The following is a 12,028-nucleotide window of genomic DNA, read 5'->3' as shown; positions in this document are numbered from 1 at the left end:
AAACTATTCACTTATCACTGAATATGATATGCACTCAAATGTATTAGATTTAATACTTAACAATTCAATAACTTAATAGATTCAGACTTCAGATTTCATACTTCAGTTTTATCAAACGCACCCTAAGTGGGAGCTCCTTCGAAATTAGCAAAGCAGACAACCAAACCTTTCTGAGAAACAAGCCTGTACAAGACATCCTTTATCCTGAGAATATATGGTCACCAAAAATGTCACACACACCCACACGCACATGCGCGCGCGCGCACACACAGAGAGTTAGCTTCTCGTTTAGGTAACACCAGTAAACACTCATTCAGACACAATGCTCCGCTAATATTTTCTAGAAACAAATGCTCCGCTACAATATCAGGCAGAACTAAAACTTAAACCAGCGGAAACATACAAAAGCAAAAAGCTACTAACGTCCATAAGCTCTGATAAGAAATAGAACATGTTTGAAAAAAAATGTAAACTGCTAGGTATCCTCAACTGTGGAAGATTAATGATTTTTTATCATTATTGATACTGGGTTCGAAAAAAAAATTATAGACCCAATGTGCATATCAGCAAAATACTTTACAGAGTTCACGAGTTGAATGGAACTGACAGTCAACATAACACAGTCATGACAAAAACGGCATACCGTTGCTCTGATCTGAGCCACTGGGATAATTGATAATCCTCCTCAAAATCACTGCCCTCGCTCTCCTAATATCCCTGCTACACTTGTCAGCATGATCATTCAAATCCTGAATGGTTTTCATAAACCCATTCACCTTCTTCTTTATCTCAGTCACGGCGATCACCACAGCCTCATCTTCCCTCATGGCAAAATCAGCTGTCTGCAGCAATGCCTCAATCTCAATCTGCAGCTTATCCACAAGCACCCTAATGCTATCCAAGTCCTTAATCACTACGTAATTCCCAATCTGCATCGAGCAAATAACCTCCCTCTGCCCTTTCAAATCCCTCTCGCACTTACTCCAAATAGAATTCAACCATTTACCCATCGACCCCAATGGCACCGCTGCTGCCGCAGCCAATGCCGTCACCACCGGCGGAGCCGTGACGGCCGCAGCCACGACGGAGCAAATCAAAACAGACACAAAAGCTGCTATGAAAATAACATTAGACACCTTCCTCCAACCCTTCATTGACTTCAATTTCTTGTCAAGCTTCCTCTTTTTAGCTTGCAGTTTCTCTAACATCAAAACTTGCTGCTTATAGACATCTTGAAACAAGGAAAAGAACTCCTGAGTAAAAGGGTCGCCGGTGGCCTTAAAATTGGACAACTCCTGTAAGGTTTTCGGATAAGGATTGACGGATTCTTCTTGGGAATGGGCTTGGGCATTTTCATTTTCCTCCTCGAATTTCTGCAAGGCGAGGAGAACAATGGATTGGGTGTGGAGGGCACGCTTGAGGCAAGCTTCGAGGGCAGTACAAAAGTCCAAACTTTGAAGGCTATTCTCGAAGTAATCGTTGACCAGATCGTATAGGTCTTGGTCTTTCCAGATATCTTTCTTGCATTGGAGGATGACGTTGACTACTTCTTGATTCATTTCCAGCAAGCATTCGGTGACTTCCCGGAGGGAGTCGAGGGAGAGGGCCCTGAAGTCGAGGCCTACCGCTATAGAGTTGATGGCTCGGCTGGTGCGTTCCTGGAGAGTGGCGTCTAAAGACCGGAGCTGTGGATCGGCTTGGCAGGCGGCTTCGTAGGAGCTCAGATCAGCTTCGGAGGCGACATCCTCAGCTTTTTCCCCATTACTACTACTATGGTTGCTGTGACTGGAGTTGCTGCCCTGTCGATGCGGTGGGGTGAGCGTGCTCTGTCCCTTGGTTTTGCTAAATTGACTACCCATTTGAAAAACTGGAGAAATCCCAACTCCGAATCAGCTGTTTTTGTGTCTGTGGAGGTGTTTCACTGCTGTTTTTGGGTGGGTTATCTAGGGAAGCTGACTACTGACTGCGGAGAAAGAGCGAAAGAGGGGGACTTTGGGCAGGCCCTCCAAAGAGGAGGGGGGAAGGAAAGGAGGGTCGAAACTGGGGAGCTGTGGTTTTTGACTCTATGATGACATGGTGGGGTCTAGTCCGCTGACAAGGAGATACAGGGACAGAAAAATGGACAGGAAAAATTGGCGAGAAGCTCAAAGCCGCAAGCTGACTGGTTGTTTATTCGGATAGTTTTTCTTTCTTTCTTTTTTTTTCTCCGTGACAAAACTTTCTGAATCTTCACGTACAAGGAATTGGTGAAGCAGTTTCAAAGAGTTCTATCTTGGTTCCGTTCCATATAATGAAGAGATTTATTGAGAGGCTTCTTTTTTTTTTTTTTTTTTTTTAAAGTTGTTTGATGCGCTTTCCTCGTCGTTGCGGAATAAGTTGGGACTTGGGAGTGATACTTCATCAATCATCATCATTGTGATGGACTGCAGGATTGGTGAAGTGTTATATATACGGATTCCTAGTTTGACTCAAGAAACTGACTCGACGCTCTAGTATCTTTCTTCAGCTAACGCAAAATTAGGTCCATTGCCAGAAATTTAGTCGAACATGAAATATCAAAATATTTTGGCATATGATGAATGAATAGAAATATAGGAGAAAATTTGAGTATCAAAATAATTAAAATTGATAAATATTATTTGAACTCACATTTTTGTTAATCACACTTTTATTATTATTTTATCATATAGTTTTTATCTATTGTAAGAATACAATTAACAAAATATGGAGTATAAATAAAATTTTTCTTAAAATTTGTTATGAAAAAAATTCCATCTATGAAATCAACCCCCTATTTATTGTGATTTGAATAAAGATTTTTGAACCACTATTATGATGATACCCAAAAAGAAAAGAGAATAAACACAATATAAGTGCATTGCTATATTAATAGCAGTTTTAGTTGTAACTAAACCAAAAGCAGTCATAATACTTCCAGTACTTTAATAATGAAAAAAAGTTTAGAAAGCCACTAAGACATGGCACAATCTATAATATAAATAGCAAGTTTAGATAAAAATAGGAATTGCTACGTTTCATGATCTACATATACAAATTAGAACCGAGTCATTTTTTTATTACAAAAACATCTTCCTAATCAAAATTGAATTTTCTAACAATTTTTTTTATAAAGTCACGCTCTAAGCTAAAAGTCTCAATTATGACTTCCACCACCAATTACAATCCTTGTATGCTAACCCAATTGATACTACATCACTCGAGTAATTAAAAAACAAAAAAAAAATTAACATTAGTTTAAATACATACAAAATCTTATTGCATCCTTCAATTAAATTGAATAGACCATAAAGTAATTGCAAAAATGGGAGGAAAAGAAAGAAACAAAGAAAAACAGAGGTAAAGAATGCCTAGTTAGATTTATCCTAGTGGAAACATCGTTCGATATATCTTTTCTCCTAAAAAAATACACAAAATTGTAGATAATTACAAAATGTAACCAAAAAACAAAGAGAAGGGAAAAATGTGAAGTAAGAAATCAAATCCTGGGAAGAGAAAAGAAAAAAATGAATTTTTATTTTATTCTTCATAGAAGATGACCAATGGTATAAAATGAATTCTAAGATCTTTTTACATAATTGAACATTTTACCTTTTTATCCATAATGAAATACCAAATTACAACGTCATCCTACAAATTTAACAAACAAATGCCAGTTAACTATAACACTATGATCGAAGAATGGAGCAAACATGAGACATTAGTGATGAAGAAAAAAAAGGCAGAAAAGAAAATGTAAAATGGGATAAAAAAATAATAAAGACTTTTCTTTGCTAAGTAGTTAATCATTTCAAAGGGGAAAAAAAAAAGAACATGGCACCAATTTTAGTTAGATTAGTTTTTAAAAATAGAAATAAAAAAAAGCAAGGGATAACAGCAGCTGCTGCAAGATGAAGAAGAAGAGATGGAGTTGATTTTCTGAAGGGAAAAAATATTTTAATCATTTTGGCCAAATTGAATCAAAAAAGTGAAGGAAAATTTTAGCTAAAATGACCAAAATTCTAGTTGTAAAAAATATGTGCAATATATAAAAGTGAAGGAAAATTTTAGCTAAAATGACCAAAATTCTAGTTGTAAAAAATATGTGCAATATATATATATATATATATATATATATATATCAAAAAGATGGGCTGTTATAGTAACTTGGCTTTCTTCTTATATAGAAGGTAGATGTTATTGCAAATTCTCTATTTTCTTGACAACAATAATGTCGATGCAATTTGGAAAAGGAAAAAGTTGCCAACAAAAGTTGGATGGCACCCTTAAGCTCGAAATCTGCTGCAATTTAAGTCCTATTGATAGGTAATTTCTTAAAAGTACTTGAACCTTTGGAGGCTGATGGATTGCCTTAGTTTTGAAATGGCTTAACCTCCCTTAAACTTATAGCCCGGTTAGACTGCATTTTTTTGTGAAGTTTTTGAAGAAAAATTATTGAACTAACAAAATTTTTTTAAGATGTGATGTATACGAAGTAAAAAAGTGATTAAAAAATATATAAAAAGAGTACTCATAAAAAAATGAAATGAAGATCCTTCAAAATATAACAATCCAAACAAGAATTTTTCTATCCCAAAAATTGATAATAAAAATAACATACTATCCTGACGATTATATACAAATACCCATATCCAAAATTATTAACTTTGATGTCTAGTACTATAAGATGACGGCAGAATCTTTCAATAGTCTACACTACATTAAATCTTGAATAAAATTTTAGCAGATCAAAACCTGCGAGTAAACGATTCCTTTCTACAATTAATTAACTTTCGGAAAGATAATAGTAAGTCGGGGAAATTTCACGGACTCTTCCAAACGAGCCTTGAAAAATGTTTATAGGAAAGAAACACGGAGACGGAATGGAGCACAGTAATGTATTTGACCGAAGGATGACTTTTGACCTTTTTTTCTTTTTCGTGAAGTAGAAGCTCCAAGGTTCTAACTTGTTAAACAGGCTTTCTTCTCGTTCCTATGCATTGCATTGTGATGGTGGACATCAACTTGTCGTTGTAGTATAGTGGTGAGTATCCCCGCCTGTCACGCGGGAGACCCGGGTTCGATCCCCGGCAACGGCGAAAAGTTTTTGGATTCCCTTTTTCTGCTGATTTCTACGCACTGCTCCTTGCCCAGCCCAACCAACATTAGGCCCAAATAACAGCATCTCAACGACGAAGGATGCTAGACGTTAGCCTGGCCACTAGTATCACGTTTCTGGCACATGGTCGACCCTATTCGCATTAGGCCCAACAAGAGAATATTCACATAAATAAGTCACTTTTTGTTTATTTTATAAACCTTAAAGAAGGAAATAAACAAATACTAAGCGGTCGTAGCTCCGCTACAAGATTCGTCCACCCGAGTACTGATAGCCATTGGTCAAATGAGATGGATCCTGCTCAGCTACAAATCCTACAATCGCCAATTAATTATATATTGCAGTACTCGAATCTCATAAGAGGGGAAGATACTCGGCAATTTGTGAAAGGGAAGCTGGGAAGGCGGCAAGTATGAAGATTGTTTATCCGATTAAATGAACTTGACAGTCATTCATTTCCAGGAACTTCATTTTATGGACCAGTCCAGATACGGAATCTCTTGATCTAATCAAAACAGAGGTTTTGCAAATCGTTTCACTTCTTACTAAGACGATCCTGGTGTCTGCAATTTATGTAAGACGCGGAAGTATTAGCAAAAGTCATCTAACGAGGGTCGAAGAACACCAAAAAAAAAAAAATTCCAGGTTGCTTTAGCTTTTCGAAACGCAGCAGGCAGGAGACCATATCTGTCACGGGAGTATCAGTGCCAATGGTCCTCCTTGTGCTGTACAACGCTGTCTTTTTCTACTCTCAGATTATATATTACACTCAAAATTAGCAAGAACCAATTCGGCCCACCCTCTGTTAGTAATTCTCAGCGGTTTAAATAATGTTGTTATTTATCTACTCTTGCTTTATATACAAATACGTAGTATAAAATTTAATTTTTAACTCTTCATTGTCTCCTTTGATGATCAAGGTTCCTTCTCTCGCCTCCTTTCCTTTACCATGCTTTTCTGTTATGGTGGTGAATATATTTCACTGACGAGTAACGCAGCTGACCTGTTTCTGCACAACAGATTGTAGTACTGAATTTTCTGGGGGCGAAAGCAACTAGTCGTTACAACATCTTACTAATACTATTGAACTACAGGGGACCAAATATTGCTCTGGTATTTAATATCAACAATCATAAATACGTTAGAATTACTGAATAAGATGGTGGTCAAACTTGATAGCCCAGTACCTAAATGTATTGCACTTCTCTTGCTATAAAAGCTGACAACAATTACTTATGAATTGTTGGCACTGGGCAAGACATGTAAGGGGTTGCCATGGTTTAATTAAACAGCTTGCTGACTTGGTTGAATAAAAGCAACCCTCCTGATTAATAATTGTAATGCTTATTTGTTTCAGCTAATGATCATATTTTATGATCCTAAATGTCATGTCTCCAGGCTGTCCCTCTTCAAGAGTCCCTTTCTCAAATGTGAACTATTGTGGCAGGGGATGGATATGCGGCAGTGACTTAGATTCTCGATCGTTGAATAACTTGCTCGTGCACAACTGCATGTTAGACCATACCAATCCTGGACGAGCTGAAAAGAGAGGTGAAAGCACGAGGACACTGCAGAAACACACCCCTCTCTCGCTCCCGTCAAAAATAAAAGAGAAGAAGCGACAAGAGATAAATTAAGCGTTTTGCTTGCAAGACGAACTCTGTTTAGTCTTTTGCAGCGTCTTGATTCCAGTATTAGTTAAAGACAGTAAAATCCTTAATTCTCTTATTAATTCAAGAATGCAGAAAGATTGTGGTCGTGTTTGCCTTTGCCGATAGCCGGGGCGCACACATGATTCTGTAGTCATAATTATTTTTTTTTTACTACTGAGCTGCCAGTAAACGTTGAAACCAATTTTTTTTTTTTTGGGTGTTTTTTGGAGCCAAATGAAACTTTGAAGACAGGGCTACTTAAATTAATATTAGGATGTTATCCCTATGTCATTTATGGCCGACCAACCATCTCGTGGGATGATGTCCAAATTAATCTTCTTGTCAGATTAATAATCAATCTTGAACCAGAGGTTGAGGATGTGGCAGAGAGAGAGGAGAAGGAGATTCCAATTTCCAAGTGTTGTCATGTAGACGGGGCCCCTACAGGAATGCCTTGTTGCTTTGGACCACCCGGCCATCCTCTCCAGTCTCCTCTTCCTCTTCTATAAGAAGAAGGGCCATTTTGCCCACACCTCTGAAACACGACTGCTCGCCCCCCACCCTTTCATTCTCTCGAGTGTTTCTTGTATATTCTGCTAAAACAAAGATCATTGCACATTATCGATTCCTTAGTCTTTTTAATCCTTTACTTTCCATATTCACATTTCGATCAAGAAAGTCGTAGCCCATCAAATATGGATGCCAAGATCAGCAAAGCAGCCGCTGGAGGATCTAAGAAGAAGTGGTCAAACACTCGCAGAAGACTTGGAAGATTTCTCAAAGAACAGAGAGGAAGGCTTTACATAGTGAGAAGATGCGTTGTCATGCTTCTATGCTGGCATGAGTGAAGTTCCTGAAGATTGAAGAGGGATCTCATGGTCTCTTTCACTGACAAACATTCTTCATCCAAAATTGACTGTAAATACTTACTGGCAAATAGACTCCATCTTCTAGAGTTGTACGTTAAGCTAATCTAGCCTTTAGGCATTAGTATAGATGCTACCTTACTTTAGCTTGTCGTAACTTGCATGGAGAACAGGGAGAGTTTTCAAGACTCTTACTCTTAACCGATTGACATTAAGATTATGTCAAGCAGAGATGCGAGAAAGCACCAATTGGAGTCTTCTTTTCTTATCCTTTTCCTGGCTCCATGCAACTTGCAAGCAGATTAAGCTGTACAGAGAAATGTATTAATTAGTACACCTAGTCTTGAAGTCCACGAGGCATTATTATTGTTATTATTATTATTGTTACTACTGCTTGCATATATGATAAAAAAAAAAAAAGTTTCGATTTTTGTGCCTATTTTTCTGTAGGTTTCAAGTTTTGTAGTTTTTATTTTTATTGTTTTGGTTTTACTTTTTCCTTCTAGTGAGTCTTTCTTTTGGTGAAGAGAGGAGAGCTGAGAAGGGTTATATTATTCATGGAATGACTCTTGTAAAAGTACAGTGATACGTACAATTGCAAGACTGTTGAATTACTTTTCGAAGCATGGCTACTTACTGCGGAAGCAGTGTGAATAGTAGTGTAGTACAATTACTCCACAGAAAAACAATAATGAAGTACTTGTCCCGTATAGATTTATATTCATATTTTCTGTTCCCCTAATTAATTTCGCGACTTCTTTTATTTTTTCTCCATCCTCAGCTCTATTGCGGGATACGGGTAAGAATTCCAGAACACCTGCAAGAGTGGCCTGTGCTGTTGATCTTTTCATGCAGCAATCCATGATCAACCATCACTGCTAGCTTTACTTAGTCTGTCATTTCCTGACTGGCTAAGGAGGACGCCTGCATCCTATTCCACTTGCAGAGCCACTAGAAAAAATTTGCCAATATTATTGTGAAGGATACCACCATAATCAACGAAAATGGACACTGCTTGTGAATTTGGATTTGCTCAAGTTTTGTTATTCTTCTCCATGACTACAGGCCAAGAAGCTCAACCTACTCGAGTTTTAATCTTCCGTATTATGATTGAGAAGGCGTGTCTGAATTAATTCATTTGTTGGACTTAGAATCCTAATCGCACCCAAGTGTACTAAAAAAGTGTCACTTACTGCAGTATTTCCAACCTTCACTGTTCACCTGGCTGCGAGTAAGTTTGAAAAGTCATTTTTTATCAATATTTTTTATAAATATATTGTTTTAATCATCATTTTATTTCACATGTATCGAATTATTACATTATTTTTTTAAAAAAAATTCAAAAAATTGCAATGCAGACGGGAGTATTGCTGAGGGTTTGTCTATCCCCTGGGCTAGTGTTAGTAACACAAACAATTTTCCGTGAACTGGAAGTGGCTATTCTTGACTAGACTGGCCACCGCTCTGAGATGTGATGATGGTACGCCAATCATTTATTAGTTCTTAGTTCTCCCTTCTCACCCGGAAAACTTAAAAGAGAAATAAAATAAAAATCATTTTTTAGTGAGACCAGAATTAATGATCATTTGTGTGAAGAGTCGTCGGCGTGGGTCAGCTCTCCAAGACTCCCCAAAAGCTTTAGAGCACGTGTGAGTAGTCGTGGACGATGATCATGTCACTGACGAGACTGAATCCTACTAGTAGTAGCACTACTATTTCGATTAGGTACTCTCCAAAAGATAAAATGACAAATCGAAACCGAATCTTTGAGCTCAAAATTAGCTGGAAATGATCTTATTGATCGCGATGGGGTAAAACTGGCTTATCTTCCGCATGGGGATTTCGGCTCCAGTCGTGCACTTTCTTATCTCTCAGTATACACCTTCCGCAAAATTTTAGTAGGCATTTGGAGCCAGGGAGATGGCAAAAAAATTTGAAATTCTCTCAAATTTCTCTAGGTTGTATAAGTGAGCTAGGAAGTATTTAGAGTTGTAATTCACCACTTATTTGTGTTCATACGTATTCAGATAATTAGTGGACTGAAGAACTAAATACCTTCTAAATAATTCAAATAATCTAAGAAAAATTATCGAGAAAACCTTGATCTAATGATTAAGGTTGAAATTCTAAAAATCAGAGATATTAGATTTTAATCCCTCTGCAGCCTCTTCGCTTCTTAAATTTAACATGTGCTGAAATTTTTTTTTTAAAGAATCTAAAAAAAGTTCTAAAATTTTCAAAAATTCGGCCTAATTTCTTAATCCAAACACCGCCTAGCATTTTGAAGTTCGTTAGATGCCCTATGGGCCTTCGAAAAGTTTTGAAACTTCTCTAGTATAATTCTAGGTTTGGTATTCAGTGTTGTTAGCTGATCGGGTAATTCCCAAACTAGAAGGTTCAAATTCTGCTCACACTTTTATATGAGTTTTAGGTTCACATCGAGTTCAACATAAACTCATAATTGAGTTCACAATTATAGATGATATGTATTTAATAATTATGAATTACTATAAAATTATATATATAAAAATTATTAATCTTTTATGTTATAATTTGTACACTTGTAAGTTTTATATACACACATATAATTATACTTATATACATGCGGGAGTATAAACCTAGTAAGGTTTGAACTTGATTCATATTTAATTCAAATCAATATTCATATCCCAAACTCTGCCCAACTCAATTAAAAATTAGATTTAGTGGACTTTTTTCTCAGACCGAACACGCCAGGGTCACAGGATGGTTCAACCCCATTGATAGTCCTCATTCAAGAAAGTGAAGTGCAAATGATACTCACATTGGGGCGCAAAATGTAGGGCCTGTTTGGCGCTTGAGTTTTTACTCAAGTTTGTCTTATACTAGTTTTTTACTAACTTTATCTACAATAACCTAAAAAAATTTCTCATGAGAAGTTTTTTACCTACACACTTCAAAATAAAAAAAATAAAAAAAAATTTCTCTTCCCCTTTTCTTCTTCTTCCTCCCCCATCCAAACCCACCACCACCTCCGCTGTCGGTTTCGGCACTGATAACCTCTTTCGGTGCCGGTTTTATTTTTTTTTTTTCCTTTCTCCCTCTTCCCCTCTTCCTCCCCCACCATCCTTCCCTTTTTTTTTCTCCCACTTCCTCTCCCACCACCCTTCCTTTCTCTCTCTGGCCGATCTGGTCGCGAGACCAGATCACACCGCGGGAGGGTGAGGGTGGCGGGGGAAGGGGAGGAGAGGGGGAGAGGGAAAATTGCAAAAAAAAAAAAAAAGTTTCTGTTGCTGCTTTGTTTGGCAAGAGAAGGAGAGGAAAGGGAAAGGAAAAATTGGAAAAAAAAAGTTTCTGTTGTTGCTTCATTTGCCGGGGGGACGGAGAGTTGGCGGGTGAGGGAAGGGGAAGGGGATGGGGAGAGGGAGAATAGGGGTAGCAGGGGAAGGAAGGGGAAGGAAGGGGAAGGGGAGAGGAGAGGAGAGGGGGAGAGGGAGAAGAGCGGTGGCAGGGGAGGGAGAGGGAGAGGTGGCGGGCAGGAGAGGGGGAGAGAAAAAAAGGGAAAAAAAAGTTTTCTTTTGCTGCTTCAATGACAGTTTCAGGAGAGGGAAAGGGGAGGGGGCGGGAGAAGAAGCAGGAAAGGAGGAAAGAAAAGAAAAAAGAGAATGAAAGAAAGAAAATAAAAAGGATAAAAAAAAATTCATCTTACAAAAATTTTTCTATAACTTTTACAGTGAATTACAGTAAAATTTTAGATAAACACTAAAAAAACTTATTTGCTAAACCGGCGTAGTTAGACCAAACAAAAAAAATATCATTCTGATTTAAGTATTTAACCTCCGGTGCCAACTTAGTTGCCACCAGATGTTTTGGGGAAAAAAAGGTTTTGACGGTCAATGGAAGCTTTATCTGCAATCACGTGCGCAAGGCCCACCATGAATTTGACGTTTCACGTAATCTCCAAGCAAAGCGTGAGACAATGGGACCTTTCACTTGGCCCATATTTGAAATGTTTGGGCTTAAGCCCGTAAGCACAAAGTCCCACAAATCACTATCTCCTGCTCCATTTCATGCGCACATGAGATCAACGCGTCCGCACCGTCCATCACTCCCTCACGTTAAGACTAGTGAATTAAGTCCAGTTGTATTTACCCAAAGCAAAAAGGGGGAAAAAAAGGTTAATTGTTAATTAACTTTAGTTCTCATAAAAATACAACTATGACCAACACAAAACAAGCTTGCATTATTTTACGTATGCATTCCTAGACAAAAGAAAGCAAATACTCCCAGTTTGGGAGTTTTTTTTTTAACTAAGTTTTGGGAATTCTTTCATTTTTTTGGGGGAGGACTTGAAGAAAAATGATATGAGTTTTTGAATCCTTTCTAATTTCTAAGATGGAGTCCTTTTCATGTTC

The 12,028-nt window shown here is 37.7% G+C and overlaps 2 protein-coding genes and 1 non-coding gene across 3 annotated transcripts; 2 read left to right on the top strand and 1 right to left on the bottom strand.

Annotated features, from left to right (window-relative positions):
* Window positions 1-490: 490 nt before the first annotated feature.
* Window positions 491-2,048, bottom strand: LOC113701932 (UPF0496 protein 1-like). Its single transcript, XM_027222844.2, has one exon. It carries the CDS (start codon window positions 1,857-1,859, stop codon window positions 624-626), a length of 1,236 nt encoding a protein of 411 aa, XP_027078645.1. The 5' UTR covers window positions 1,860-2,048; the 3' UTR covers window positions 491-623.
* Window positions 2,049-5,024: 2,976 nt separating this feature from the next.
* On the top strand, window positions 5,025-5,096 carry TRNAD-GUC (transfer RNA aspartic acid (anticodon GUC)). Its single transcript has one exon. It is a non-coding gene; the product is annotated as a tRNA-Asp (tRNA).
* A 2,231-nt stretch (window positions 5,097-7,327) lies between these two features.
* Window positions 7,328-7,849, top strand: LOC113702371 (small polypeptide DEVIL 4-like). The gene has a single exon (XM_027223549.2). The coding sequence runs from the start codon at window positions 7,464-7,466 to the stop codon at window positions 7,614-7,616; it is 153 nt and encodes a 50-aa protein (XP_027079350.1). The 5' UTR covers window positions 7,328-7,463; the 3' UTR covers window positions 7,617-7,849.
* The last annotated feature ends 4,179 nt before the right edge of the window (window positions 7,850-12,028 follow it).

Source organism: Coffea arabica, chromosome 7e (genome assembly GCF_036785885.1).
Source record: "Coffea arabica cultivar ET-39 chromosome 7e, Coffea Arabica ET-39 HiFi, whole genome shotgun sequence".
NCBI lineage: Eukaryota > Viridiplantae > Streptophyta > Magnoliopsida > Gentianales > Rubiaceae > Coffea > Coffea arabica.
Note: the sequence above shows the minus strand (reverse complement) of the source record. Positions and strands in the feature narration are given on the sequence as shown.